At 51.9% G+C, this 26,574-nt stretch overlaps 2 protein-coding genes across 2 annotated transcripts in view; one reads left to right on the forward strand and one right to left on the reverse strand.

The window, feature by feature from the left end:
* The first annotated feature begins 217 nt into the window (after positions 1–217).
* Positions 218–14,797, forward strand: ATPAF2 (ATP synthase mitochondrial F1 complex assembly factor 2). Its single transcript, XM_003420658.4, has 8 exons — positions 218–528; positions 6,497–6,541; positions 6,805–6,950; positions 8,352–8,449; positions 10,014–10,094; positions 12,122–12,234; positions 12,774–12,889; positions 14,510–14,797. The coding sequence occupies exons 1-8, from the start codon at positions 396–398 to the stop codon at positions 14,645–14,647; spliced, it is 870 nt and encodes a 289-aa protein (XP_003420706.2). The 5' UTR covers positions 218–395; the 3' UTR covers positions 14,648–14,797.
* Positions 14,798–17,595: 2,798 nt separating this feature from the next.
* Positions 17,596–26,574, reverse strand: part of DRC3 (dynein regulatory complex subunit 3) — a 50,981-nt gene continuing 42,002 nt past the window's right edge. Inside the window, exons 10-13 of the mRNA XM_003420657.4 lie at positions 26,371–26,441; positions 24,852–24,975; positions 18,757–18,888; positions 17,596–17,843 (exon numbers count right to left, since the gene is read on the reverse strand). Of these exons, the coding sequence (XP_003420705.1) occupies positions 17,730–17,843; positions 18,757–18,888; positions 24,852–24,975; positions 26,371–26,441 (441 nt within the window). The 3' untranslated portion in view covers positions 17,596–17,729. The remainder of the gene's footprint in view (positions 17,844–18,756; positions 18,889–24,851; positions 24,976–26,370; positions 26,442–26,574) is intronic.

The following is a 26,574-nucleotide window of genomic DNA, read 5'->3' on the forward strand; positions in this document are numbered from 1 at the left end:
CACACTCACACACACACATACACACACAGTGACCCTTCCGATTGGCCCCGGCTCGCGGGGCGCCGGGCTCAGGCTCACGCGGCGCGCCCGCCCATTGGTAGGCGGAGAAAACACGTGGCGGGGTGCGCGATCGGCCCTCTGGGATTTGTAGTCTTCTTCTCGAGGCGCAGCGCGGAGGGGCGGGGCGACGTGCATTTGTGATGCTGATTGCGCGCGGTTGCGACAGCCTGCCAGTGGTGTCACGAAGAAGATGGCGGCGCCCAGGGCAACTGAGGGCTCTGGGAGTCGGTGAGAGAAGTTCCCGAACATCCCGCGCGCGTGTCGTGGGTTCCCTGTGCTCAGTGTGTGCTGCACTCAGGCTTCGCTCTGCGCGTCCTCGGAGACCCTCGGGCGCAATGTGGAGGAGCTGCCTCCAGCTGCGGGACTGGGGCCGCCACCTCCTGAAACGGCCCCTGCATGGCCCCATCGACCCCTTGGTGCCGGGGCCATCCCCTGAGCTCCGGGCCCGGGCCTACGCCCCCCCAGCAGGTGAGGCCAGGGCGCATCCTATTTGGGCCAGGTTCCGAGCTCGGTTAGGGTGGGCTGAGGGCTCAGACTCTGCCACAGGCCGGGAAAGTGCAGACAGACGGGCAGGGGACTCCGGGAGGGTACGCAGCGCTGCAACGCACAAGGCAAGCATTGACATTTGGCCCGCGCCACTTTTCTCAAAGCTTGTAACGAAAACAGATGTTATCCCTGTTTTCAGATGAGAACATTTGGGTTCAGGATCAAGACTTCACCAGGGTCACTGAGCAGACTGTGTGAGAGGTTGTGGCCGGTAAAGGCCGGCTGTCTGACCCCTTTCTGTGTCACCAGCGCCTAGCACAGGACCTGACACAGGAAGGGCCTGCAACCCAGGCCTGCAGTCCTCCCTCCTGGCCACTTTGTCTGCACCACATTTCCTGGCCCTCACTCCAGGCGCCCTACCGGAACCCCTCCCACCCCCAGCCTTTTCTGGTAAACGGAAGTGGACACCAAGTGCCTCCTTCCTCCACCTAGGATTCCGATAAAGCCTAGGAGAAGGTAGTGACTCCTGCATTGTGCAGGGGCTAAGTTTTACGGTAAGAGTGTGAGTGACTTGCTTCAGTAAATGAAGAGCAATAACATTCTCTTTCCGGGCTGTTGGTTTTCCTATGCTGGGGCAGAAGGTGCAGTGGTCTTCAAGACAGAGGGGTCCCCATCTTGGTGAGGGCAGGGGATTATAGTATTCTGATTAAATAGAGGTTTATAAAGGACGTGCAAAGAAACTGAGAACACAAAGAGGCACCTAGTCCCATCTTGGGGAGGGGCTGAGGGCCTAGAAAGGGCCTGAGTGAAAGGACATTTAACCTGAGCCTTGATAGATGAGAGGAGTTTGGTGAAGAGGAGGAAGAAGTGATGGGTAGCTAGAATATGTCCAGAGGTGACAGGGAGTGTGGCTTGAGGGACTATGCCATACACTGCCTGCTTTAGAAAGTCCAGAACATGGGCAGTTTAACATTGTGGCTGGAGTATAAATCTGGGTTCTTATGTCTGAGGCACTGTGTTATCTTGGGCAAGCTACTACTTCCTTTGAGCCTCATTTTCTTCTGCGAGCTGAAGGAATAAGCTGCTTCTGTGGTCCTTTCAGTTTTTAAGCTTCATAAATTTATACAAATAGGGAAGGGGGTTCGGTGCAGCAGGGAGCCGAGTTTTCAGCTATCAGGGCCCAGATGAAGGGCTTGGAGGTGGGCCATGATGAGCCAGTAAAGAGGAAGAAGGAAGGACATTCTAGGGAGGCACAGCATGAGCAAAGGAGACATGCTCAAGCATTCACCACGTTGGCAAAAGCAAAGGGTTGATTTAGGTTGTGGGTGCCTGCTTTCCATCACTGCGGCACTTGATCTATCCTCTCCTTGTCCTTTCTACTGCAGACTTACTAGTTAGGCTCTTAGCAGTACCTGGCAGATGGTAGGTGGTCAATCATGAAAGAATGAATGAGGTACAGTGGGAGGAACACCCATAAATCAGGTCTGTGCATGCTGTACAAAGACGTTATCAGTGGTGAGGTTCTATGGGCCTTCTTGGGTAAGGTTTCAATGGTTAAGGAGATTGAATCTGACCCTTTAGGAATGGTCATACTGTTGAAGGTTTTCAAAAGGGGTTTAGGTCCCTGCACTAGCTTGTCATAAGTCCATTGACTCTGGATGTGGGGGTTGCGGATGCTCTGGAGAGGCAGCAAACACCAAATGAAGTCAGGACTCACCATTCACAAGTTGTTAGTCACCTGGACAAGTCATGTAGCTTGTCAGAGCCCTTACTACCACAGAGGCATTACCTGCCTTGTCTTCCTCATAAGGGGGTTGGGTAGATTACCAGTGATTCTCTAGCCTGCCACCTGTTTTTATAAGTTTTGTAAATAAAGTTTTATTGGAATGAAGCGGTGCTCAGTCATTTACATATTGTCTCTGTCTGCTTTCACTACAACAGCAGAGCTGAGTAGTTTATTGTCTGGGTCTTAATAGAAAGAGGTTGCCAATCCCCGTTCCAGAGCAAGAGCAGTTTGGAAAATGGGGAGTCTGTTTGGTTCATTTAGCCCATTGAAATTAGTTGCTATGGCAGACACAATTGGCCTGAAGTTTTGGGTTTTTTTTTTTAGCAGTTTCATTGCAATTTAATTCACATACATACAGTTCACCCATTTAAAGTGTAAAATAGCTTTTAGTTTATTCACAGAGTTGTGCAGCCGTCATCACTACCACCTCCACCCCTAGGCAACCACTAATCTACTTCCTGTCCCTGTGAATTTGCCTGTTCTGACATTTCACGTGAATGGAATCATGACATGTGGGCTTTTGTGTCTGGCTTCTTTCATTTAGCATGTTTTCAAGGACTATCCATGTCATAGTATGTATCAGTACTTCATTTTTTTTTATTGCTGAATAATATTCCATTGTATGGCTAGACCACATTTTATTATCGTCTTATCTGTTGATGGACATTTGGATTATTTACACCTGTTGGCTATTGTGAATGATGCTGTTCTAACAAAGTTTTTGTTTTTGTGTGGCCAGCTTTTAAAATTCAACACTTTTTACATACCTGTTTCTTTGCATCTACATAGTCTACAGATTGTCTCTTAAAAGGCACTGTGTATGTGTGTTTGCCACAGATGTCCTGTAAAGGGAATAATTCATACTCAGAACGGACCTTGGTCTGCGTGCTTGGCCATTTCTCTCCTCTCTGGAGCCCGCTCCCATAGCCTTTGGCTAGCCCTGTTTTCACCAGGAGTGTGGAAGCTTCACAAGCTCCCCAGTGTCTCACAATTTGTCCTATGTGACTCTAGACCTCTGGGGGCCTAGGCGAATTACTCCCATCTTTCTGATATTGTTGGAGAGCGTGAGTCCTGGCACATGAATTTTCTAGATCATGTTTTGTTTTGTCTATGTGAAACCCTTATTTGGCTTCCTTTGGCTTCCGGAGGGAACCTAGAGCGTCTGCCTCCCCAACATCAGCTGTCATCGTCCCCTCTGATCATCTCTAACCCTTCTCGGCTAGGTTACTACAGTCTTGTCCTTCTGATGTCTTTGTACTTCTCCAAAACACTGCTCTCTGGTCTACAAAGACCCTGAACCTTACTGAAGACCGGTTCTTTTGTTGGAGATGACTTCCATACACCACCCCCTCCAAAAACAAATCAGTCAATAAAGCTTGGCTAACTCTTCGCTCTTCTTCAGGTCTCCGATTAAATCTAACCACTTGGGGCTCTTTCTTGAGCCCAAGATGAGATGTGGCTTCCCTGGTATTGTTTTCCTTGTTCCTTGTATTTTCACCATTGAAAAAGTCACCTTACTGTTTGGCTAGTTTAATGTCTGTCCTCCTCATGGGACAGTAAGTACTTTGAGGGCAGGATGAGCTTTGCACAATCATGTCCCTAGGACTTACCACACTTTCTGGCACTTGGTTAGTATCCACTGAAGTTTGTTAGTCCCTGGGTGGTGCCCATGGTTGAGTGCTTGACTGCTAACCAAAAGGCTGGAGGTTCAAGTCCACCCGGAGGCACCTCAGAAGAAAGGACTGGCAATCTACTTCCGAAAGATCAGCTATTGAAAGTCCCGTGAAGCACAGTTCTACCCTGACATATGGGGTTGTCATGAGTGGGAACTGATTCAGCAGCAGCTGATTTGGCTTTTGGTTTGGAAGTTTGTTAAAAGACTGAAAAGTGCACTTTCAGATGCAGAAGCTTACTTCGGCCAAGTGTCTGTGCAGAGCAGTCAACACCTGGGCCTGCCTCTGGTGTGTGGGGCTGGCAGCCCGGGCTCTTTTTACCCTGCTGTGTCTATTTGACTGCCTGGTTCTCTCCTGTTCAGAGCAATCTTTTTTGCTCCTTTCCTGCTCCTCCATCCAGCCCACTTCCCTCCAGTTTTTTTCTTATTCTTACTCAAGTACAGCAGTGGGCCTGGCCAGGACAGAGGAGCAAAGCAGAAAAAGGACTTCCCCGTGGGAAACCCAGCTATTTTGGCAATACGTAAAGTGTAGCTGGTGCTGTCAGCATCTGCCCAGTCTGTTCCTCAGTGCCCAGGTCCCCTGGGCCCTTTCCCAGGCCTGCATCAGGGCAGCATGCTAGTGCAGCACTGCTGCTCTGTGCTCCCCCGGTACTTCCTACACATGCTGGAAGACCCTACCCAGTGCTGAGTCAGGCTTTCATAGCACTTCCGCCTTCCCACCTTTGTACCTGGCCTGGTCAGATGGAGGCAGCCAGCCAGCCCAGTCATCCGAAGGCAGAATGGACGTAGTCTGGGTACCTCAGTCCAGACCAGAGGCACAAAAGGAGGCCCCAGACCCCCGTGGACCTGCCATTTGGATGAGACCAGGACAGCATGGACAGAAGGAAAGTTTAAAAGCACAGTGTGGCATAAACCTCCTTTCTGGGGTCAAGTGTGTGAGAAAATCAGTGTTAGGATTTCTGAGGAAGGCGGTGAAGAAGGACAGAATAACACATCCTCATCTTGGTGGCCAGATCTGACCACATTTTTAAATATGTGTATATATATATTTAAGCTCCACTAGGCCTAAAAAAAAAAAAAAGAAAAAGAAAAAAATATTTTTTTAGGACAGCAAAAAAAAAAAAACTTTTTTAGTCTTTTTTTAGGACAGGGGTTTTCTTTGTTTTATTCACTGTTGTATCCCAAGTGCCTAGAGCAGTGCCTGACACATGTAGGCAAACAAAATGTTATTTTTTGTGGGAAAAAAGCTTAGGCTTTAGTTTAGTAATGCAACCCTGGAAATGCAATTTTGGGCCTTCTGTGTTTAGGTAGGAAGTATAGTAATGAGATTTGTGGGGTAAAAACAGGTACGTGGGAAAACAGAAGAAGAACGCGCTCAGTTATTCAGATACCCTTGTACCATTATCTCCCCCCACGCACCAAGTTCTCCTGAATTTGAATTAATTGCTTAACTGAATAATTAGTTCAATTCTCTATTTGAATTAATGCAATTTTAACCAAAACTTGGTCGATTTTTAAAAAAAGATGTTAAAAGCAGATGATTTAATGAGCCTCCTTTTCCTCCACATGCCACATCATTACCTCAATAAGTAACTTCAGCCAGGGACCCTGAGGCTCTTGGTACCCAGTGAATGGGTGAACAAATGAGCGAATGCATGAAAGTATTGTATCTGTTCTAGGGACTGAAGACCATGTTATGGTTTTTGGCTTCCAAAATGTGACCTATTTGTTCTTTATTAGTTGAGAGAATCTGTGTGATTCCTTCCGAGGTGCTCTTGGTTTTTAATCCCTCCTGGATAAAAGAGGGAGGATATGTTTATATTTTCATATAAAGTTTTATTGAAGTTATTTTCAAAAGAGAATACAGAACACAGATTTTCCCCTTCTTAAATGTTTGGAGTCTCTGTTGAATATATAAGCAGGTTGGCTAATTAGGTTAATTAATTGGATAGAGGGAATAGAAAGTGCTCTTGCGACATGTGCTTACTGCCTGGTTACTGCACGTATACACACACACACACAAAATGCTGGCTTTTCACTCATCCCTGCTTAGAAGTGGGCCTCTGGGGTGGAGCTCTGGCTTTATCCCATCCTCATTGTGCGGGCGTTGGGGGGACAGTACTGGTGGCGGGGGAGGGGGTGGTGGGGAAGGTCAGACTGAAGGTGGTAGGAAAACCTGTAGAGTGAGATAGGCTTTGCAGCTTGGGGATGCTGCGTGATCAGACTTGTCCCTGGGGCTTGGTGACTGGAGGGCGGCATGACTGGCATGTCCTGCTGCTCTCTTGATCCCCAGAGTGCTCCCCTCCCCAGCTAGCCACCTCCTCCAGCCTCAGTCAGAGCTGTTGTTGAAACTGTGTAGAGTAGGACAGACTTGAACGATGCTGGGAAAATCAAGCAAATAAAGCAACATTAGCAGTAATGATACAGCTGGGCTTGTCACTTCCTAAGCTGTCACTATGTTAACCTGCCTTTTTGAAAAATCTTTCTTGCAGAAAGAAAGCGGTTTTATCAGAATGTCAGCATCACCCAGGGTGAAGGTGAGTGTCTGAAACTGATTGCCCCCACCATTGTGCGTGTGTGTGTGTGTGTGTGTGTGTGTGTATGAAAGGTTGGGAACATTTTTCAGCTCCAGCTACTTCTGTGGTGAGATGGTACCTCTTGCTTTTGTCAGATATGTTTTTGTAAGCCCTTCAGTGAGAGGACTTGGGGTTGCTTTGTACCAATTCACATGGCTAAATATAGGAATGGCCACTCAGTTCCATTTCACAGTCCCTGAGAGGTTTGCATTTGCTCTTTCAAGGTGGCTTTGAGATAAACCTGGACCACAGGAAGCTGAAAACACCCCAAGCCAAGCTCTTTACTGTCCCCAGTGAGGCCCTGGCCACTGCAGTAGCCACTGAATGGGACTCCCAGCAGGATACCATCAAGTTCTACACCATGCACCTGGTAATGAGCTCACAGTGCTGGCCTGTGCCCTAGTCCTCTCCTTGTCCCCGTGACTTCGTCCAGGGCTCTGCAAAAATGTAGATGCCTCTCCAGATTCTGGCCCGACTCTGCAAGAGGGACTCCAGTCCCCTGACTACAGCAACCTCTCCCCCTTATGGCCTTGCCACAATGCCATCTCCTCAGAGGGACTCCAGCCCTCTTATTGTCTGTGATGGCAGCTACATTGTGCGTTTTAGGTTCACATGTTTGTTGTCTGTCCCGACCACTGCACTGTGAGGAGCATGAGGGCCGGGGCCGTATCTATTTCACTCACCAGGTGTGCCAAGCCCTACCACGAAGGTTAGCTGGCACTGGTAAGTATGGCTGAATGAAAGAACAAATGGAGCCACGGGTGGGGGCAGCTCACTGTAAGCCAGCCTCTCCCACCCACACAGAGTGGCTCCCGTGGGCACTGTGGCCACTGAGCTCTTTGGGTCCAGGTTCTCTGGCTTCTAGACTTTGGAACCTTGGGCAAGTGCCTGTCCCTCTCTCAGCCCGGTTCCCGTCCCTGTCTGTGAGAAGGGAATGCTGGTGGTACGTGCCATGTGGAGTGAGGTCAGGATTAGACGAGGTGATGCATGTGAAGTTCTGGCCAGGTGCGGGCACAAGTTAGCATTCAGTAGCTGTGGGACCAGCCATCGCTCTACTCCCTGTTGACATGCAGACCTGGGCTGGCTGCCTCGCAACCTTCACAGCCATTTGTGCTGCTCTCTGCTCCTTCGATGATGAAATCAGGGTGACCGGGCCACAGCTAGTTGTTCGAGTAGCCTAAGCAACTCATTGTCAGCAAGGCAGATCTGGAAAAACCATCCTGACCCTGGTTTGGATGGTTTGTTTCCCTGCTTTCTGAGGCATTGGGGAGCCAGGTGGTAAAGCATGCAATCAGCAGGCTTGCATTCCAGTTCTGCTTACATATCTTATTTGCAGTATCTGATGATGTACTTAACCTCTTTGGGCCTCAGTTTTCACATCTCTGAAATGGGTAGAACAACAGTACCTACTCCAGAGGGTTGTGGTAAGGATTACATGAAATACAGCAGCACCAGGCAGTGAAGAGCATGACACCTTGGGGAAGTCCATTTGTTCTAAGGCTCAGCTTCATCTGCTAAGTGGGGGTGAAGGTTCCTGCCTAGGAGGGCTAGCTTGAGGATCTCATAAGCATCCAGCACAAAGCTTGCTGTTGCAAGCTTTCGACCGATGTGCTGCTGTTGTGGTTGTGAGGACTCCTCAGGCCATCTCCCTGGTGTGGCCATTGGCTTCTCTCCTTTTTGCTGTGTGTTGGGTACAGTGTCCTCAGGAGGGTAGTGCTTTGGCCTGAGCCCCACATCTGATCACGGGGGGACTCTCTACCTTTTGATCCAGACCACCTTGTGCAACACTTCTTTGGACAACCCAACCCAGCGAAGCAAGGACCAGCTGATCCAGGCGGCTCTGAAGTTTCTGGACACTGACACCATCTGGTAAAGGACATTGATGGAACTCCCTTGGGACTAAGCTGATTGCTCTGGGTCACCTTGCCTCGTGTGCCAGGCAGTTATTAGTGGAAGGGTGGCGGACTGGTTTCCATTGTCTCATGTTGGGTAGGGGTGGGGCACCCCACTTGACATCAGCACTAAGCTCCCCTGTACCTCCCTAGGATGGGGATGCCTCAGCTACAACTGTGTCAGAATACAACCCTTCTGCAGCCCATCCTCTACCTCCTGGTCTGGGGGAGTATAAGCAGCACTTCAGACTCCAGGATCCAAGGAGCACCCCCTCAATGGGGCTCTGACCCTAGCTGTGGCCCTGACACCCACCATTCTTATGTAGACATTCTGGTCATTCCTCAACTTGGGCACACAGAGCCTATCAGATATTGACATCAAGGAGCTGGCTTCTCCCAGCTCTAAATTTCCCGTGTTTATGTTCTCTGGCTAGTCGGTCCATGATGCTGAAGGAAAGCTGAGGGAAGAACTATGTAGGGGAGCAGCCACGTCTGCTCTCTGCTGGTCTGAGGTGCTAAAATTCTAGGTGCCTTGTGGACGACATCCAAAATCAGCACTGAAATTTTGGGAGGAGCAAAGGTGCCCCTGACCAGGTCGCCATAGTGCCCATGTTGAGCTGCTAGCCAGAAAGCCAAGTGCATTTGGGTTAGGGGCCATTTGACTGACCACTTAACCTAACTCAGGGAAAACATTCCTTGAAAATGATAGAGGGACTCTTGACAGGAGATGAAGAATGGTTGGGCCACCGGGGCTGGGATCTTAAGATGAGAAGCTGGAGCTGGACCGCACCCCCCTGCCCCCGCCCTTGGGGTGCCATCGCTGAGTCTGTCCGTTCTTCCACTTCTCTGCTCCTACGCCTTACACCCTGTCTTACCCCCTCCGCCTACATGGGCCAACGGCTCTCCACAGGGCCACCTGGGGCCCATCCCATGAGGCCTTGCAGCTCAGCTCCCTCAACTGACTCCGGCTCCATTTCTCCAGGTCAAAACAAGTGTCAGGTCCCCTCAGGGCAGGCTTCCACGCAGCCTCGGCACCGATAGCTAGGGATGGACCCCGGAGGCATGCACTGTCTCTTGGGAGGGGAAGGTCAGGGCTGCCACGACTGAACTCCTAGCACAATATCCATGTTCAGCATCCAAGCATCAAGTGGATGTGGATCCAGGGGTGCAGTTAGGAAAGCAAATCTGTTCTAGAATGTCATCAGTGCCATTACCTGGCCAGTAATGAGGGGCCTCTAGGGCAGTGGTTCTCAAACTGGAGCCTACATCAGAATCACCTGGAGGGCTTGTTAAGCTACTCATTGCTGGGCCTCGTCCCAGAGTTCTGACTTCGGTCTGGCCAGTTCCCCAGTACGGCTGATACTGCTGGTCCCAGGACCACACTTTGAGAGCTGCTGCTTTAGGGGAAGAGCTGAGAGGCTGGCTTGTGAGGCTGGGGTGGTGGAGAAGAAGTGTTGGCTCTGGCTCTAGTTTCCCTTTGTCTGTGCCGAATGAAGGAGCTGTATTTTTTGTCACTGAAGGTGACTTTTGCGATGAATTAGCTACAGGGTGGAGGAGCCAGAGACACTAGTGGAACTTCAGAAGAATGAATGGGACCCCATTATCGAGTGGGCTGAGAAGAGGTAAGATGCACTGCTTGCCAAGGCACTGCCCCTCCTCACCCCACCTCCAGGCAACCCCTTAACTGGTCACCAGGACTGGGCAGGGTTGGGGTCCAGGGCCACACCATACAAACCCTGGCTGCTCTGCTTTCTGTGCTCAGATGTCCTGGGATTAGGCATCTCTTGGACGTTTGGTGTAGGGTCACCTTGGGGAAAGTGCTGTCAGGTGTTCTCAGCCTGTCCCAATGCTGGGCACTGGGCACTTGCCGTTGGTGCACACTGTGCTGGGCATCCTCGGGCAGCACCGGTGCTCCCAGGCTGCCCTCCCCAAGCGGCTGAGAGCAGCAAGCAGTGTTGGTTTAGTCCCAGGTCTGCCACTTGTCAGTTGTGCGACTTGGCCCCCGAGCTCAGTGTCTCTCTTTGAGGTGGAGCTAGTGAAACCTCAGGACTGGGGCGCGAGCACAGCGGTGCCTGTGAAGGGCTGGCACCGGCCTGGCCCATGCACATGCTCACATGCTGGCAGTGGTCATCTTATATCATCACAATTGTTACACCCCTCAGTGGGTCACGGAGCAGTCACATGGCACACGTGCACATGCAGGGGCCAGCCCGGGTAGTGCCGTGACAGAACCATAGGCAGTGTTTTCTCCCAGGGGTGCACAGCTCTAGGAGCTGAGGGGTCCCAATGTTTTTCCTTTACGGGAAGACTCCTGTGAGTGCAAAACTGAAAGGACTATTGATGAGGCAGCAGAAGAAATTCAATTTGATTTCATTCCAAGGGAGTGTGGGAGGGCTGGCATCAGGGTACTGCCTTGGCCACAGTACTTTGTGAGCTTACATGGATGTTTCTGGTGTAACATTTTTCACAAAAGCGAGTTCCCCAGTCTGTCTCCTTCATTTGCTGCACATTTGCCGAGTGCCCACAGTGTGCCAGGACCCTGGGGTTTTAAAGTAAAAGGCACAGCCGGTGCTCCGAGGGACTTAAAATAAAGAGATCAAGTGAGGTTAACAGCTGCAGTAGCAGCAGGTTTCCAGTTGACCCGATTCAAGGCAAACCCACGTGTGTCAGAGTAGAATTGTGCTCCGTAGGGTTTCCACTGGCTGGTTTTTTGTAAGCAGATTGCCAGGCCTTTTTTCCAAGGAGCCTCTGGGTGAACTCAAACTTTCAACCTCTTGGTTAGCTGCTGAGTGCTTAACCATTTGCACCACCCGGGGATGCCTAACAGCTGCAGTACTGGATGAGAAATATGAAGATGCAATGTCATCTTAAGGTCTAATTAAATGTAACAAAATTCAGGTGCCTAGAGATCTGTGCCACGGTATACAATAGTCTGGTTTTTGTGGCAGTTGAGCTTTCTTGTCCTTAACAGTTTACAGAAGAACTTAGCCACTCCTACACTCGATTTGTACTATTAGGAATTTCAGCAAGGATGGTTTTAAACCACTGGTGACTCTGTGATACATGAAAGAAATTACAAAAATTGTTCTTCTCCATTATATTTGTCATGTGCTTTATATAGTTATGATTATTCTTGAAGATTTATTGTTACTTGAAGCCAGCGCGTGTCCTATAGATCCCAGGCCAAAAACAATGCCCTGTATAGTATAGGGGCCATAAATATTTGTTGAATAAAGAAAATGAATTATGTAAGACACATACAAATATTCCTGAAAGCAATATTTAAAAGAAATCTTTTATGGCCTCGAATGTGAAAGACTTTTTAGAAAGTTTAAAAAGCAGATATCCATGTGTTTGCTGGAGATTCCAGGTACACAACTGAAGAGTTTCCGGCGGCTGTACCCAGCTCGCATGACTCACCAGCCATGCAGGGCATTTTCCTGGTCCTTTGGGTTTGCTCTTGGGGGACAAAAAATTAGGTCAGGAGGCCACTGGCCAGTGGCGGTGGATCCCAAAACCCCTAAGACTGGCTCCTTGGCCAGATATCCTGACGGGGTGCATATATGCTCAGTAGCTTAGGTCTGGGTAAGAGCTGGGCTGCTCTTGGGCCACGGCAAGACAAAGACAAGCTGAAGCTTTTTCCTTTCAGATATGGCGTGGAAATTGGCACCTCCACCAGCATCATGGGGCCCAACATCCCAGCCAAGACTTATGAGGCACTTGCCAGCCATCTGGCATCTTACAACATGTGGGCCCTCCAAGGTATTCATGGAGCTGGCTGGGGCTGGGGGACAGGGATGATGGGCTTTTGCATCTGCAGCCTGTGCCTACCCGTCCCTAAGGAAGCTCCAAGGTGGCTTTTAAGGACAGAGGCTGGCTCTGACACCAACCCTTTTAGTCAGGCTGTGCTCCAGACTTACACCTTTCCTGCACAAAGCTGGGTTTCTCTTCCCCAGCACAAGTCTTGGGTCCATGTGTCATTGGCCAGGCTTGAGTCACATGCCCATCCCTGAACCTGTCACTGGGTCAGGGGTGTGGAATGCTCTGATTGCCAGGTGCCGGCCATATGCACCGCCCTCCCCCCCGTCCCCGCCCCGCCAAGTGAGAGCAGAGGACCATCCCCAAGAAAGGATAGAGCTCTCTTCAGAAGAAAAGGGGTGGGTACAGAGCAGGCCAACACAACAGCTTCTTCCTGGGACCATTCTCCCCCATTTAGCGACTTTTTACCACTCGGAGCATTAGAGCAGCTGCCCTGTTTGAGTGGGGGCTTCCTGGGTCCTGACTTGGCTTGTGTCCTGCAGGAATTGAGTTTGTGGTGGCCCAGCTCAAGTCCATGGTGCTGACCTTGGGCCTGATAGACCTGCGCCTGACGGTGGAGCAGGCTGTGCTGCTGTCCCGCCTGGAGGAAGAGTACCAGGTGAGGTGAACCATGGCCTTGGGGCTGCCCTCAGTTCTCTACCCACCAGGGGAGAAGCAGACCACTGATAGATTCTGATAACACCCCTTCCTAATTTACATGGACTGGGGGACGGGCAACCCATCTGAGTTTTTTGAATGTGAACTTGGCCCTATTACTTTCATGTACGTACTGAAACCAGAACTAAGGGCCGGTAGAAGTACTGCCAAGTAACAGAGATAATCAGGTCATGGCAGTAAGTTCGACCCTGTGCTTCAGCCCTGGGATCATACCTCACCCCTGGGTCTCACCTCCTCGAAACAGCTACAGGTGGGCTGCCGTTACCCCATTTTACAGGAGGAAACCGAGGCACAGGGCCGCATGGCTGGGAAATGTTCAAGCTGGCTTTGGAGCCAGGTCTGGGGGCCTCCAGAGCCAAGGCCCTTCTCCCCCACAGACACTCGTGGACAGACATGAATCATCTGGGCCCAATCCACACACACGGTGCTACCATTGCTGAAAGTCACATTTGTGTTCTTCCAAGTGGGCTACCCTGCTTCAGCCCCCAAGTCTCCCCAGCAGTTAGCCTGGCTGCCAGAGGAGCAGAGGGAGCTGCTGTCTACACACCAGTTGTGGTTTAGTGGGCTCAGATTCCATCAGGGTTTGCTGGACTATCATTTGCATTTTTTTACTCTGAACATTACAGTAGATTTTGCAGTTATAAGGTGAATTGCTACTAGGAGTTGAGTCTCAGTAGGATGAAAATGTCTTTGTAATGGCAGTTTTTCCCAAGTCCATGTAGTCATCTGGTGATCCAGGAAGTGCTGAGGGAATATTTCTTTCTGAACAACAAAAGAAGCTGGTGGTTTTGGTGTTAGGAAGGATTGACTAGGGCGAAGTGTGATTCCTGGTGTTACGGGTTTGGTTGGGAGCCAGGAGCCCTGGTTTCTGGTCTGGACTCTGCCTTTGGCCGTGGGACCCTGAGCCAGGCCCTCATTCTCTGAATGTCTGTTTTGACCCTCCACAAAATGGGGGTAGCCTGGATTATGTAGTGACAGTGCTCTGGCAGCATAACATGCTCTTCAGAGAATATAGTGCAGTTTTCAAGACAGACTGGGCAGCTTAGAAATGCGGAGAGTTGTGGGGGCACATGAGATTCAGGGTGACCAGAAAAGCTGAGGTGGCCAGGCCGGGCCAGGCCTCCTGGGCCTCTAGCGGGAGAGGAGCTGGCAGGTTAGGCTGGAATCGGGCTGCCTCCCTCTGGGCTTCAGAGCCCTGCAGCCTGCCCGTGTGTGAGCAGAGGCCCTTTCAGTCCTGGGCCCTCTCCAGAGTCAGCCCTGCAGCCCACCACGGGCCTCAGTGACTGTCCATTCCTTCCATCCCACGGGCTGGGCACCTTGGAGGAGAGAGCACTTAGGGTCCACTGGCCCTGGGCCTAGCCCACATCCTCTCGGATCACCATTGCCTCTTGAGCATGGACGGCTGCTGGCCAACTGCCCCCTCCCCATCCCCACACCCCCGCACGTCTTGTGTGTGCTGGCTTGGGGCCTGCACTTGCTCAGCTTGGCCTCCTGCAGCTTTGGCCTAACAGGAGCTGGGCACTGGGTGCCCTCCCAGCAGCTTGTCTGGTTCTCCCCTCAGATCCAGAAGTGGGGTAACATCGAGTGGGCCCACGACTATGAGCTGCAGGAGCTGCGGGCCCGTGCAGCCGCCGGCGCCCTCTTCGTGCACCTCTGCTCCGAGAGCACTACTGTCAAGCACAAGCTTCTGCAGGAGTGAGGCCTGCAGCCAGGCCATGGGCAGCAGAGCCCTGTGGGGCCCCAGCCGGCATAGGCACCCGGCCAGCCGCCAGTGACAGGCAACGGGTTGTACATGACTTCCTCTTATTTTAGTGACCTTATTTTATTAAATATGTCTCCAGTCTGAAAATGTGCCCTGTTTTAATTCATGCCTCCACTTTCTCCACTCCTGTGATGTCTGCATTTCACCAAGGTTAAGCTGACCTTCCACGGACACATTTTGATACCTGCTGCCCTGGGTTGGGAACTTACACTGGGGAGAAAACCATGTCAGTGACAGGTATTGTTTCCTGGTTTATAATCAAATGATCTTTTCAAAGTGAATCCTTCCAAGCCAGTTGTATCTATTTGTTCCTGCTGATTGAGAAAAAAATTATTTACTGCAGAAAATAGAAAATACAAGTTGTGCCTGGGTTTAAAAGCCAGGACAGGAACAGGGCAAGGTCCTGTGATGTGCAGGCTTCTCTCCTTAAGTCCCAAACACATAGTCACCTCCATGTCCTCCAACCAAGCCCCGCCCCCGCCCACGGTCACCTCCACTTGCTCCATGCCCAGGCCTCCCACACACAGTCACTGTCACGTCCTGCATGCCTGCGTCCCCCACATGGTCACTGTCATGTCTTCCACATCTGGGTCCTCCCACACAGTCACTGTAATGTTGTCCATGCCCAGGTCTCCCTACACGGTCACTTCCACATGTAGGTACCCTCCTCCACCATGGTCAACATCATGTTATCCATGCCTGGGTCACCCTACACAGTCACCACCACGTCCTGCAGGCCGCAGTCTCCCCCAGCGGTCACTGCCATGTCCTTCAGGCCCAGGCCCCCCACCCCGCCGCCATGATCACCTCTATGTCTTCCACACCCAGATCCTCCCACATGGTCACTGTCACATCCTTCAGGCCTAGGTCTCCCCATGGTCACCAACACATCCTCCATACTTGGGTCCCCAACACAGTCACATCCCTGTCTTCCATGCCCAGATACTCCACAAGGGTTGCCATCTTGTCTTTCACAGCCGGGTCCCCACAGGGTCACTGTCATGTCCTCCAAACCCAGGTTGCTCCTGTGGACACCTCCATGTCCTTCCTCGTGACTCCCACATCCTCCATGGTGTATCCACCTCCAGGGCCACCATCATGCCCACCAGGCTTGTGTCCTTCCTATGGTCACCTCCACATGCTCTATATCCAGGTCCCCCCCTACATGATCAGTCATGTGTTCCATACCCATATCCCACACACAGTCACTGTCACATCCTTCAAGCTCGAGTTTCTCAACACACTCACCACCATATCCTCCATGGCTGGCTCCCTCACATGCTCACATGGTCACCTCCAAGTCCTCCACACTTGTACCCTCCACCAAGGTCACTGTCATGTCCTCCAGGCCCAGGTTCCCTTTACAATCACCTTCACGTGCTCCATGCCCAGATCCCCCCACATGGTCACCATCACACTGTCATGTCCATGCCTGGGTACCCCCACACAGTCACCATCATGCCCTCCACACCTGGGTCCCCTACACCGTCACTGTCATGTCCGTGCCCAGGTACCCCCACACAATCACCATCACACCCTCTACACCCAAGTCCCCCTCACACTGTCATGTCCATGCCCTCCACTCCTGAGTCCTCCCACATGGTCACTCTATATGGTCACCTCATGTCCTCCACACCCAGGTCCCCCTTTATGGTCACCTTCATGTCCTCAATGCCCAGATGCCTCCCCTACATGGTTAACTCCACATCCTCCATGCTTGGATTCTCCACCAGGGTCAAAATTACATCTTCCAGGCCCAGATCCCCCTGAGGTCACCATCATGTCCTCTACACCTATGTCCCCCTCCACGTCACCATTACGTTTTCCATGCCCAGATCCTCCACCAGGGTCCTCCAGGTCTGTGTTCTCCCCTCCCACAGTCACAGTCATATCCTCCACACTTGGGTCCTCCATACGGTCACCTGCATTCCTTGCCCGGGTCCCCCAACATGGTCACCTCAACATTCTTCACACCTGGGTCCCCCACATAGTCACCTTCATGTCCTCCATACTCAGGTCCCCCCTCATGGCCACCTCCATGTCTTCAATGCCAAGGTGCCCCCACACGGTCGCCTCTACATCCTCCATGCCCAGGTCCTCCCCCCCTACTTGGTCACTTCCATGTCCTCTACACCTGGTCTCCCCACATGGTCATTATCATGCTCTCCGGGCCTGGGTCTCTCCACATGGTCCCTGTCATGGCCCAGGTTCCCCACATGGTCATCCTCATGCCCTCTGTACCCAGGTCCCTACACATGGTCCCCTCCATTTCCTCTATTCCTGAGTCTTCCACATGGTCACCATCTTGTCCTAGTCTATTCTCAGGTCTCCCACCATGATCACTGTCACATTCTCCGTGCTCGGGTTGCCCCACAAGTCACTTCCAAACTGAAGGGGGTCACATACCCATGCCCTCCCCACACAGTCCCCTGGCTCTGCATCAGCACTTGAGGTAGGTGCTGGCACATCCCCTGAGACTGAGGCCTCAGAGGGGACATGTCAGAGTGGGACCTGAACCCAGTCCAGACGATCGCACCTTGCCTATGGCTGACCCTCCTGTGGAGCTCGGGTCCCTGCCTCCCAGCCTCGCAGATGGCCCAGTCCCCAGCAGTGGTGCAGCTTGGCCTCTCTTGCTCCACAACTCCTTGGCACCAGAGGAGGGGAGGGCTCTGCCCTGGGTGCGGCAGGGGAACCTGGAGCTGTCGCTGGGCCCCACAGCCCAGCCCAGCCACTGCTGCGTTGGGGGTCACATGCAGCCACCTGACCACCTGTGAGGATCTGCTGCTCCTCTAGGCCTTTTCCCTTGCTCGTACATGGACAGGAATTCTAGTTTCTTTTAAAGAATGAAGGAAAGGTCACATAAGTCCTTTATTACTTTCTACATTTGGAAATCAAATCGTGTCAGGGGTGGGGAGAGAGGGATGGTGCTAGTAGCAGCAGCTGAGGAGTTCCAGCAATCCTCTCTGCGGAGGTGGTCAGCACACCCTCCTCCAGAGGGCGTGTGAGGGCCAACGCACTTCTAATCGAGAATATCACCGAACTCCAGGTTGTCCAGCTCATTCTGCATGTGGTCGACGTACTGATTGATCTCCTTCACGCGCTTGCGGTTCCTCATAATTTCATCCGTGTGAATCTAGGAATGAGGGAAAACAATGTCCCTAATTCAGATCCTAAAGTAACATCTTCTTCTGAGTCCAGTGTGAGGGAAGGGAGGGTGGTTGTTCAAAATTTGTATAGTTGAAGTTCCTCATTTACTTTACTGCCCCCCCACCACGTGTCGATTATATACTTGAGCCACCTCCTGTCAGTTTGTCTGTGGCTTGCACTGTGGTGCCTTGCGTGTTGCTGTGATACTGGAAGCTATGCCACTGGTGTTTCAAATACCAGCAGGGTCACCCATGGTGGACAGGTTTCAATGGAGCTTTCAGATTAAGACAGACGAGGAAGAAAAGCCTGGTGATCTACTTTGGAAAATCATCCAATGAAAACCCTATGGATCACAACAGAACACTGCCCAATATAGTGCTGGAAGATGAGCCCCCTAGGTTGTAAGGCAACAATGGACTCAAGCATACCAGCGATCATGAGGATGGTATGGGACCGGGTAACATTTTGTTTGCTTATACATGGGGTCACCATGTTTCTGAGCTGACTCGATGGCTCGGAACGGCAACAAATATTTGAGGTAGGAGTTAGAAAATGAAGCATGTGGGCTTTAACGTCTCTACCAATTGCCGTCAAGTTGATTCCCACTCATAGCAACCCTAGAAGACACAGTAGAGCTGCCTCAGAGGGTTTCCAAGAAGCAGCTGGTGGACTCAAACTCCTGACCTTTTGGTTAGCAGCCATTGCTCTTAACCACTGCACCACCAGGGCCCCTTAATGCCTCTGACTGGGCAAAATTAGGTCTTCAGTGTAGAATGCTACAATCCATAATTTTATTTCTTGAAAATAATGTATACTGCCTAGGGAGAATTCCCACCTTCTCTCTGGCTGGCTGCTAGGGAAACAGGCCGAGCCAGCTAGAGCAGGTTCACTGTACCCACCTTGTCCACCAACTGCGTGCACCAGGAGTTGACTCTCGTGACCAGCTCATCCTCCCGGTTGTCGATCTTCAGGAGGTGGATGTCATGTGATGCCCCAACAGCGTTCACAATTGTGTCTTTGTCGACAAAAAGCTAGTGAGAATGACCAAAGAGATGGTGGTGTTCCACCCTGAGCACGATGTTCATGCTAAATCAAAAAGGGAGCCCAAGTACCCCAGTTGGTGTAGGTGCCACCCATCTCGCACATCCTGCAGGTTGCCTGCAGGTCTCAGTGCCTCCTAGACCCGAGCAGTTCCAGACCAGTTATGGGGAAGGGCAAACCAGGCTGCTGAATCAGAAGCCCAGTTGTAGCAGGTTTTCTCCTGAAGAAGGCAGGTAGCAGCCCTGGGTGGGCCACAGCCAGGAAAGCTCCTCTTCCCTGGTTGCTCCCAAGTCTGACCTGCCGAAAACCTTTGCTGGCTGGTGGGGTATGGAAAGCTGGTCAAGGGGCTCAAGGCTGCTCCCTGAGGACAGAAGGTCCTGCAAGGTGACAGGTGCTTAGACCATGATTGTCTCTCCACTGCCCCATGTTAACAAAGTCAAATCTCTGGCTCCATTTGGTGTTTCCTTGTATCTTCACTTGTTCCTGACCTTGTTTTCTGTCAAGAACAACTGGCAGGTTCTAGGTGTTCAGACTATGGCTGTTGTGTGCATGTGGTGGTTGATTACCGAATGGAATTATCTCCTGGAGCTAGGCAAGGCTGCTTAAGCATTTAGCAAGCAGCTGCTTCCACTTTGAAGGGAAGGTGCTTTGTGACGCCCAGGATGGCAAAGGACCTGAAAGTATTCTCTATTGCAGAGAGGACCGCAAGTCCACTTTGTGTTGTGTTTTGGTTTTTCATACAGTAGTAGTTAACTTAACGGTCTCCAGAATATGTTCTGTAGAATCAAGATGTTATTATTTCTGCAAAAAATAAATGTATTCTTGTCAAATATGTTTGTGAAATCCTACACACCTGTGGTAGGCTGAAAAAGTGGTCCCCCCAAAATATATTCACTTTTAATCTGCAGAACCTGTGAGTATTACCTTATATGGCAACAGTGAATATTATCTTCTGTGGCAAAAGATGCGACTGAGTTAAGGATCTTGAGAAGAGGCGCTCATCCTATATTTTCCTGGTGGGCCCTGAGTGCAGTCTCTCTCTCACATACACGGAGGAGGAGGCCATGTGACCACAGGGGCAGACATGGAGTGATGTGGCCACAAGCCCAGAAATGCCTGGAGCCACCAGAAGCTGGAAGAAGGAAGGAAGGATTCTCCCCTAGAGCCTCTAGGGGGAGCAAGGCCCTGCCAACACCTTAATTTTGGACTTCTGGCCTCCAGGACTTTGAGAGAATAAATCTTTAAGCCACTAAGTTTGTGGTACTTTGTTACAGCAGCCACAGCACGCAAAGCATTTTGAAGGTTCCAGAAAGTTCTGCAGAAAACAAATTTTTCAAACTTGGTTTCTCTCAGTTGTCTGACTTATTTGGCACAGACTCCTTTTCAGAGTAATACAATTAACAACTTGCCGGGTGCTGGCTTTCCATGGAATTCCAGGTGGGAAAAACCAGGTTAGCTGATGTGGGCAACGGAATGTCTGGGGAACCAATTAGTAGAGTCACGCTAATTGACCTATAAAGACCTGTAAAGCCTGCCTTCCTGAGAAACAGGACAGGAACACAGGTGGTCATCCCAGTGAAGGTCTCCAGCTGTGTTTTAGAAAAAGCCACCATTCACATCAATTCCTCATGGAAGATCCCCCTTCTTCATTTTAAAAACCGGGTTACAGCTGTGTCTTAGTCATCTAGTGCTGCTATAACAGAAATACCAAAAGTGGATGGCTTTAACGAAGAGAAATTTATTTCTTCACAGTGAAGTAGACTAAAAGTCCAAATTCAGGGCATCAGCTCCTTCGGAATGCTTTCTCTGTCTGCCTTCTCATCAATCTTCCCCCAGACTAGGAGCTTCTCCGTGCAGTACAGGGACCCCGGGTTCAAAGGACTCGCTCTGCTCCTGGTACTGTTTGCTTGATGGTATGAGACCCCCCTGTCTCTCTGCTTGCTTCTTTCTTTTGTATCTCAAGAGATTGCCTCACACACAATCCAATCTTGTAGACTGAGTCCTGCCTCACTAACACAACTGCCACCCATCCTCCCTCATGAACAGGATAAGAGGCAGGATTTACAACATACGGGAAAATCACACAATTTACCGAGAATCATGGCCTAGCCAAATCTATACACACATTTTTGGGGGGGACATAATTCAATCCACGACAAGCTGATATCCTTAGCCAAGAGGAGAAATCTTTCCCCCAACTTTTGCAGACGTAGAAAACAAGCTTTGTAAGCAGTGACAAGAGAAACTGAAGTCTACTTAGAAAGGTGAACGGTTAGATAGAGTCTGTTATGAAAAACAGTGATATTGTAAAATACAAATTAAAGGTCTGGTTTAAAGAAGTGAGATAAAAACTGCAAAGTTGTTTCTAGACTTCGGGTGGCCCAGAGTGCTGGCTCTTCTTTTCTTCTTGGAATGGTTTTATGTGCAGAGGGCTGCAGGTCCCTTTCTAGTTTCTGCAGGGGTGAAACCATGGGGAACGCAGGCCACCAGTGATGGCCCCAAGTGGCCTGCCACTCTGTGGTACTGGCTGGCCTTCCACAACAGCAGCCCTGATCATGGGAAAGAGCACATTTCTTTCTAAGCAACTTCTTGTGGGGAGCTTTTGAGAAGGGCACAACTGGTGCTTACCCCAAGACCACTGTGATGCTGGTGGTCTGAGTATTTGCTGCCCCGTTATCCTGTCACCTGCTCAGAGTACCTGATGGCACCGTGGTTCCCCCTGCTGCAGAGATGCCCTGCCCCTAGCGTGGCTGACATGGCAGGGACTGGACTGGTCAGTCTCCTGTGCTGAGGGAGCCACCTAGGTCCCACCCAGTCCTCATTATGGCCCCCCCACATGGACTGCAGCCTGAGCCCCGGCCAGGCCTTGTTACTGCCCCTGTACATTGACCAGCTGGAGTAGCTCTCGGGGTTTTGCAAGTCCTTCCATGGCCTAGGCTCGGGCACTGACCCTGCCTCAAAGCTGGACACCGACCCAGGTGTTCACAGCCCTCGGGAAGGTGTCTGGCTTTCCTGCCACCTCTGCCACTTGATGGAGACTTATGGCTGGTTTTGTGCTCCTGCCTGGTCACAGCCGCACTGGCCTCTGTCTAGCGCCCTGTCACACTGCCAGGTTGGGGCTTTCCCTGGGCTAGGGTTTTTGCTCTCTCCTCTAACACCTGGCAGGGCTTACAGATATAGAGTTGGGACAGGCTTGGCATTAGCTGGTAACAGTCACTCAGCTGAATGAGAGGAGACATAAAGAGATAGCTGACCTCACAGAGTGCCTTTCTGATCAGGATTTGCTCATCGATGACTAAGTTCTCACCACAGGCCCTATCCCGCATCTCAACATCCCCAGTCTTGCTACAGACTCAGTGGACATTTGTCAAAGCTTCTGAATCAAACTGTCTGGGTTTGGTTCACACAACGCCACAGCTTGTGTCCTTGGACAGATTACTCTATTGCTCTGTGCCTCAGTTTCCTCATCTGTAAAAAAGGGAGCCATCATGGTACCTATTACTTCCCCCAGTTAGGACAAACTCTCCTCTCAGAAGATATGCCTCGTTTTGTTGCTTACATATAAGGAGACCTAAGAAACAGTGTAAGGTACGCGTGATGTCTCTTGCTGCAACCGTGAAAGTTCCCCAAAGGGCAGAGGGGCACCCCAGCCGACAGAGGCAGGCTCTCCAGTGTGCTCGGCCACCCCCGAGGCCTCAAGGGTGGTACTCCCGGCAGGGAGCTTAGACCAGCCCTGCAGGCAGGCTTCAAGGCAGCTCCTCATGTCAGAGGCAGACCTGCACTACCCATGATGCCATCCTGTGGTCTGCAGGCAGGGACGGCCCATGCTGCTGCGAAGCTGGCTCAGGCACCGCTCACTTGAATTTTAATCCAGACTGTTTCTCACGGCTGTGTGACCTTGGGCAATTTACTAAACTTCCCTCAGCCTCAGGTTTACCATGTTTTCTCACCTGTAGGGGGCAGTGGTGGTTCAGTGGTAGAATTCTAGCCCTCCATGCTTTTTTTTTTTTTTTTTATGCAGGAGACCTGGGTTGATTCCCAGACAATGCCCCTCAAGCACCTCAACCACCCGTCTCTCAGTGGAGGCTTGTGTGTTGCTACGACGCTGAACAGGTTTCAGCGGAGCTTCCAGACTAAGATGGACTAGGAAGAAAGGCCTAGTGACGTACTTTCAAAAATCAGCCAATGAAAACTCTGTGGATCACAACGGTCCAATGTGCAACTGATCACGGGGGATCACGCAGGACCAGGCAGCATTTCTTTCCGTTGTGCACGGGGTTGGGGGCCGACTTGGTGGTGGCTAATAACAACAACATCCCATGTGTAAAATGGGGATGAGCACAGTGCCTCCTGTGCAGCGGCGTTTGGAGAAGTCAGTGAGGTGGCGCGTGACCATCAGGCTCAGACAGTGCCCAGCCATTGCTCAGCGAGCCCTTGGCGAGGTCAGCCTCCTCCCTCAGCAGGTGGCTGGTGCCCCTCGAGCCCAGGAGCACCCAGGTGTCAGATGCCCAGGCAGAGCCAGCTGGCAGTGGAGAAGTGCCGGCCAGTCTGTCTTTCTCTTCCTGTCCAAGGCATCAGGAAGCGTACACATTTCAGCCCTATCCTGCTGGTTATCACAGGCCCCCTGCACTGACCATCTGCCATCCCAGAGTGGGCTCTCGCAGGCAGCCTTACTTCCTGGCTCTGGGAGATGTCTTCTCCCTGAGTCTGGTCAGCAACTGTTAGCAGCATTTAGCGAGTATTTAGGGAGAGAAGGCTGGTGACTCAGGCTTCGTGATGTGTGGCCCTGCCATCTGCAGCTGGCTGGGGTTTATCTTGGCCCAGCAGGCTCTGAGCTGGGGATGCTGGCCCTCTGTGTCTGCTGGGCTAAGCTGCACCCACCTGCAGGGCAGAAGCTCAGGGAGTGGACGCTCCGGCTTGCTCGGTCCACAGCCTACCCCGACTCCACACTGTGCTGTGCCCACTGCTGCTGCACCAGGACGGTGGTGAGAAACCACCCCGGCCCCTGCAGGCTTCCTTTGAGTGTCCACAGAGAATCAAAGGAGCACGTTCATGTGAACAAGACCACAGGAAGTAGTGATGGGTCTGGGACCAGGAAAAACAGGTGTGTGAGAGATATGAGGCAAAGGGAAGGCCTCTCCAAGGAGCTGACATTTGAGCTGAGCTCTGAACTACAAGGAGGAGCCAGACACCCGAGCCCTGAGGGGAGAGGGTCTGTTGGATGGAATGTCAGATGGAAAGGCTGGGGCAGTGCCCAGACTGAGGCTGGAGGTGGGAGCCACAGGGAGCACAGGGGGAGGCACAGTGGGGCGGTGGGCAGCCACCCGAGGGTTCTGTGCACTGCACAGATTATCTGGTTTGGCTGCCACATGGAGAATAGCCTGCAGGAGATCACGAGGAGGCCATTTCAGTGGTCCAGGTGAGGGGTGACATGGCATGTCTGGGGGTCGGCAGGAAGGAGATGGGGAGAGGTGAGGAATGTGGCAGTGGAGGGATCAGTGAGTGAGGGACACAGCCCTGACAGGAAGTGTGGCCTCAGTGCTGAAGGCCCCAGTGCATCCCATAGCACAGGCCCAAGGAACAGGGCCGGGCACAGAGGATGACCCTCTGACCTGCTGACCCACTCACTGCAGCGTGTACTGGCAGGAACGGGACTGCACCACGCTGGGTCAGAAACAGTGCTTCGCATCACATATCACAGAGGGGCAGGACCCAGGAGGCCTCTGGGGGAGATCTCAGAAAGTACCAGAGGCCCCCAGAGAGGTGAGGTTTTGGAAACCACCTAACTTCTGTACACTCCTGTCTAACTGGGCTCCGTGGTGTCTGCCAGTGCTTTAGTTCTCAGCCCCCACCCTGCAAAGCAGGCCACTGTCCCTTCTGCAGATGAGGACCCTGAGGCTCCGTGAGATTCAGTCCCCTGCCCCATGCCCCATGGCACAGCCCAGCTGCTCACCGCACGGACATCGTCAGGCAGGTCTTCATCGAGCTCCCCCTTGACGATCTTCTCAAGGGTGTTGATGGATATCTCCAGGAGCTTCTCATGGTGGTGGCTCTCTAAGTCCCGGCACTGAGCCATGGTGCACCATGAGTTAAGCAAAGGAGGGGCAGCAGGTGGGCACAGCCCTGACGGGGTGGGGGCTCTGATGTGAGCTCAGCAAGGACAGAACAGGCTCTAGGGGCAGAAGGGCGTGCTCTAAGCCATACAGGGCCACCCAAGGCCAGCACGACTCCCAGCGCACGGATATCCTCATACCCTATCTCTGTCCACCATCACCTCTCTCCATGCCTACCACCACCTCCCGCTGGACCTGTCCCACCTGACTGCCCCTTCCTGCAGCAGCCAGAGTGAACTTTCAGAGGTGGAGACAGACTGGGTCTCATCCACTGGCTTAGAGCCGCCCATCACTTGCACTGTTCGCACCCTCCACTTGGCCTAAGGCCTAAATGAGCTAGTGGCCTGCCAGCCTCCTCTTGGACAGACTTCAAGGTTTGTGCTCAGGGCTCTACCTGGCCTCTTAGGCCTCCCTTCAGGTCTACTGGCTTGGTGCCGCTCACCTTGCACCTCCATTGCCACTTGTCACATCTATAACTGCTGTCCCCTGCCTGAGCGCCCCTCAGAGGCAGGAGCCAGAGGGTGCTTCTGGGGCAGAGCCCAACCATTTGCCCCGCCTCCGCCTGCACAGCAGGGCCCTGAGTTCATCAGCAGAAGGGTGGCCATGCCCCAAACACCAGCTCCTATCCCTGACCTTTAATCTGACAAGCTCATGTAAGTAATCTGTCAGTGTCCTCCAGGTGGAGGTGCCCTACACTCAGCACTTATTTGCCCACCAAACTCGGCATGCTGGCGATTCCGGAATGTTGCTGCCTATGCGTGACACCCACTTGGAGATGAGCACACCGGGACTCTCCCCACACAGGGCCACACTGGGCATCTGCACGGATACTCCAGCAAAGCCATCATTGTGCTGGGTGTCTGGGAGATACCCTTGGACCCTGCATCTTTTGAACATTCTAAGGGGTTGCCCAATCTTGAGCCTTTGAACGTTAGCTTTTTCCTTGGTGAGAAACAGGAGGTTTGACATTTCTCTACTTTCCAACGTGGAGGTTCTCACTAAATAGGATCCTGTGTGAATTTAAATATCATCTTGGTGGAGGTGGAGCTCTTTCTGCAAGTCAGTTGTGGGGAGTGGCTATTTCTGGTAACGGAAACTATAAAATGCTGACTTTTACTACCTCTGTCTAAACCTCCTGTTCAGGGTGCTGGTGTCAGCGGGAGGGGCAGCTGTGGGACCTGCAGGAGGTCACCTGGAAGGGACCTGCTTACTTACCTCCTGCCTAGTCTGCTCAGAATCTTCCCTTCCCCTGCTCCTTGCCCCCTGGAGGCGGGAATGAGGGGCACTGGAACCGCTGGGATGACCCCACAGGCCAGCAGCACCTGGCCTCCCCATGGAAGGTCTGCATGGGAAGGATATAGGCTTTGGACGTTTTCGATAAAGAGTCCCACCAAGTCGACGATGTTCCTTTCAAAAATGTTTATCGTCTCCTGGGCATGATAAAGATGACAGTTAATGCTTGCATTTAGACTCGAGGGTCTGGAGTCAGGGCAGGAGGTACTGCTCAGAACGCAGCAGCAGCTGGGCAGCTTCTGCTCTCCAGCTTGGGGGTTCAGGCCCACT

The sequence above is a fragment of the Loxodonta africana genome, chromosome 2 (assembly GCF_030014295.1).
Source record: "Loxodonta africana isolate mLoxAfr1 chromosome 2, mLoxAfr1.hap2, whole genome shotgun sequence".
In the NCBI taxonomy this organism is placed as follows: Eukaryota; Metazoa; Chordata; class Mammalia; order Proboscidea; family Elephantidae; genus Loxodonta; species Loxodonta africana.

Bases quoted from the DNA above. Each gene is read 5' to 3' on its own strand.
- ATPAF2 (XM_003420658.4), top strand. From the start codon at position 396: ATGTGGAGGAGCTGCCTCCAGCTGCGGGACTGGGGCCGCCACCTCCTG. The intron at 6,542-6,804 runs GTGAGTGTCTGA...TGCTCTTTCAAG, and splicing joins CAGCATCACCCAGGGTGAAG to GTGGCTTTGAGATAAACCTG. The intron at 6,951-8,351 runs GTAATGAGCTCA...CTTTTGATCCAG, and splicing joins AGTTCTACACCATGCACCTG to ACCACCTTGTGCAACACTTC.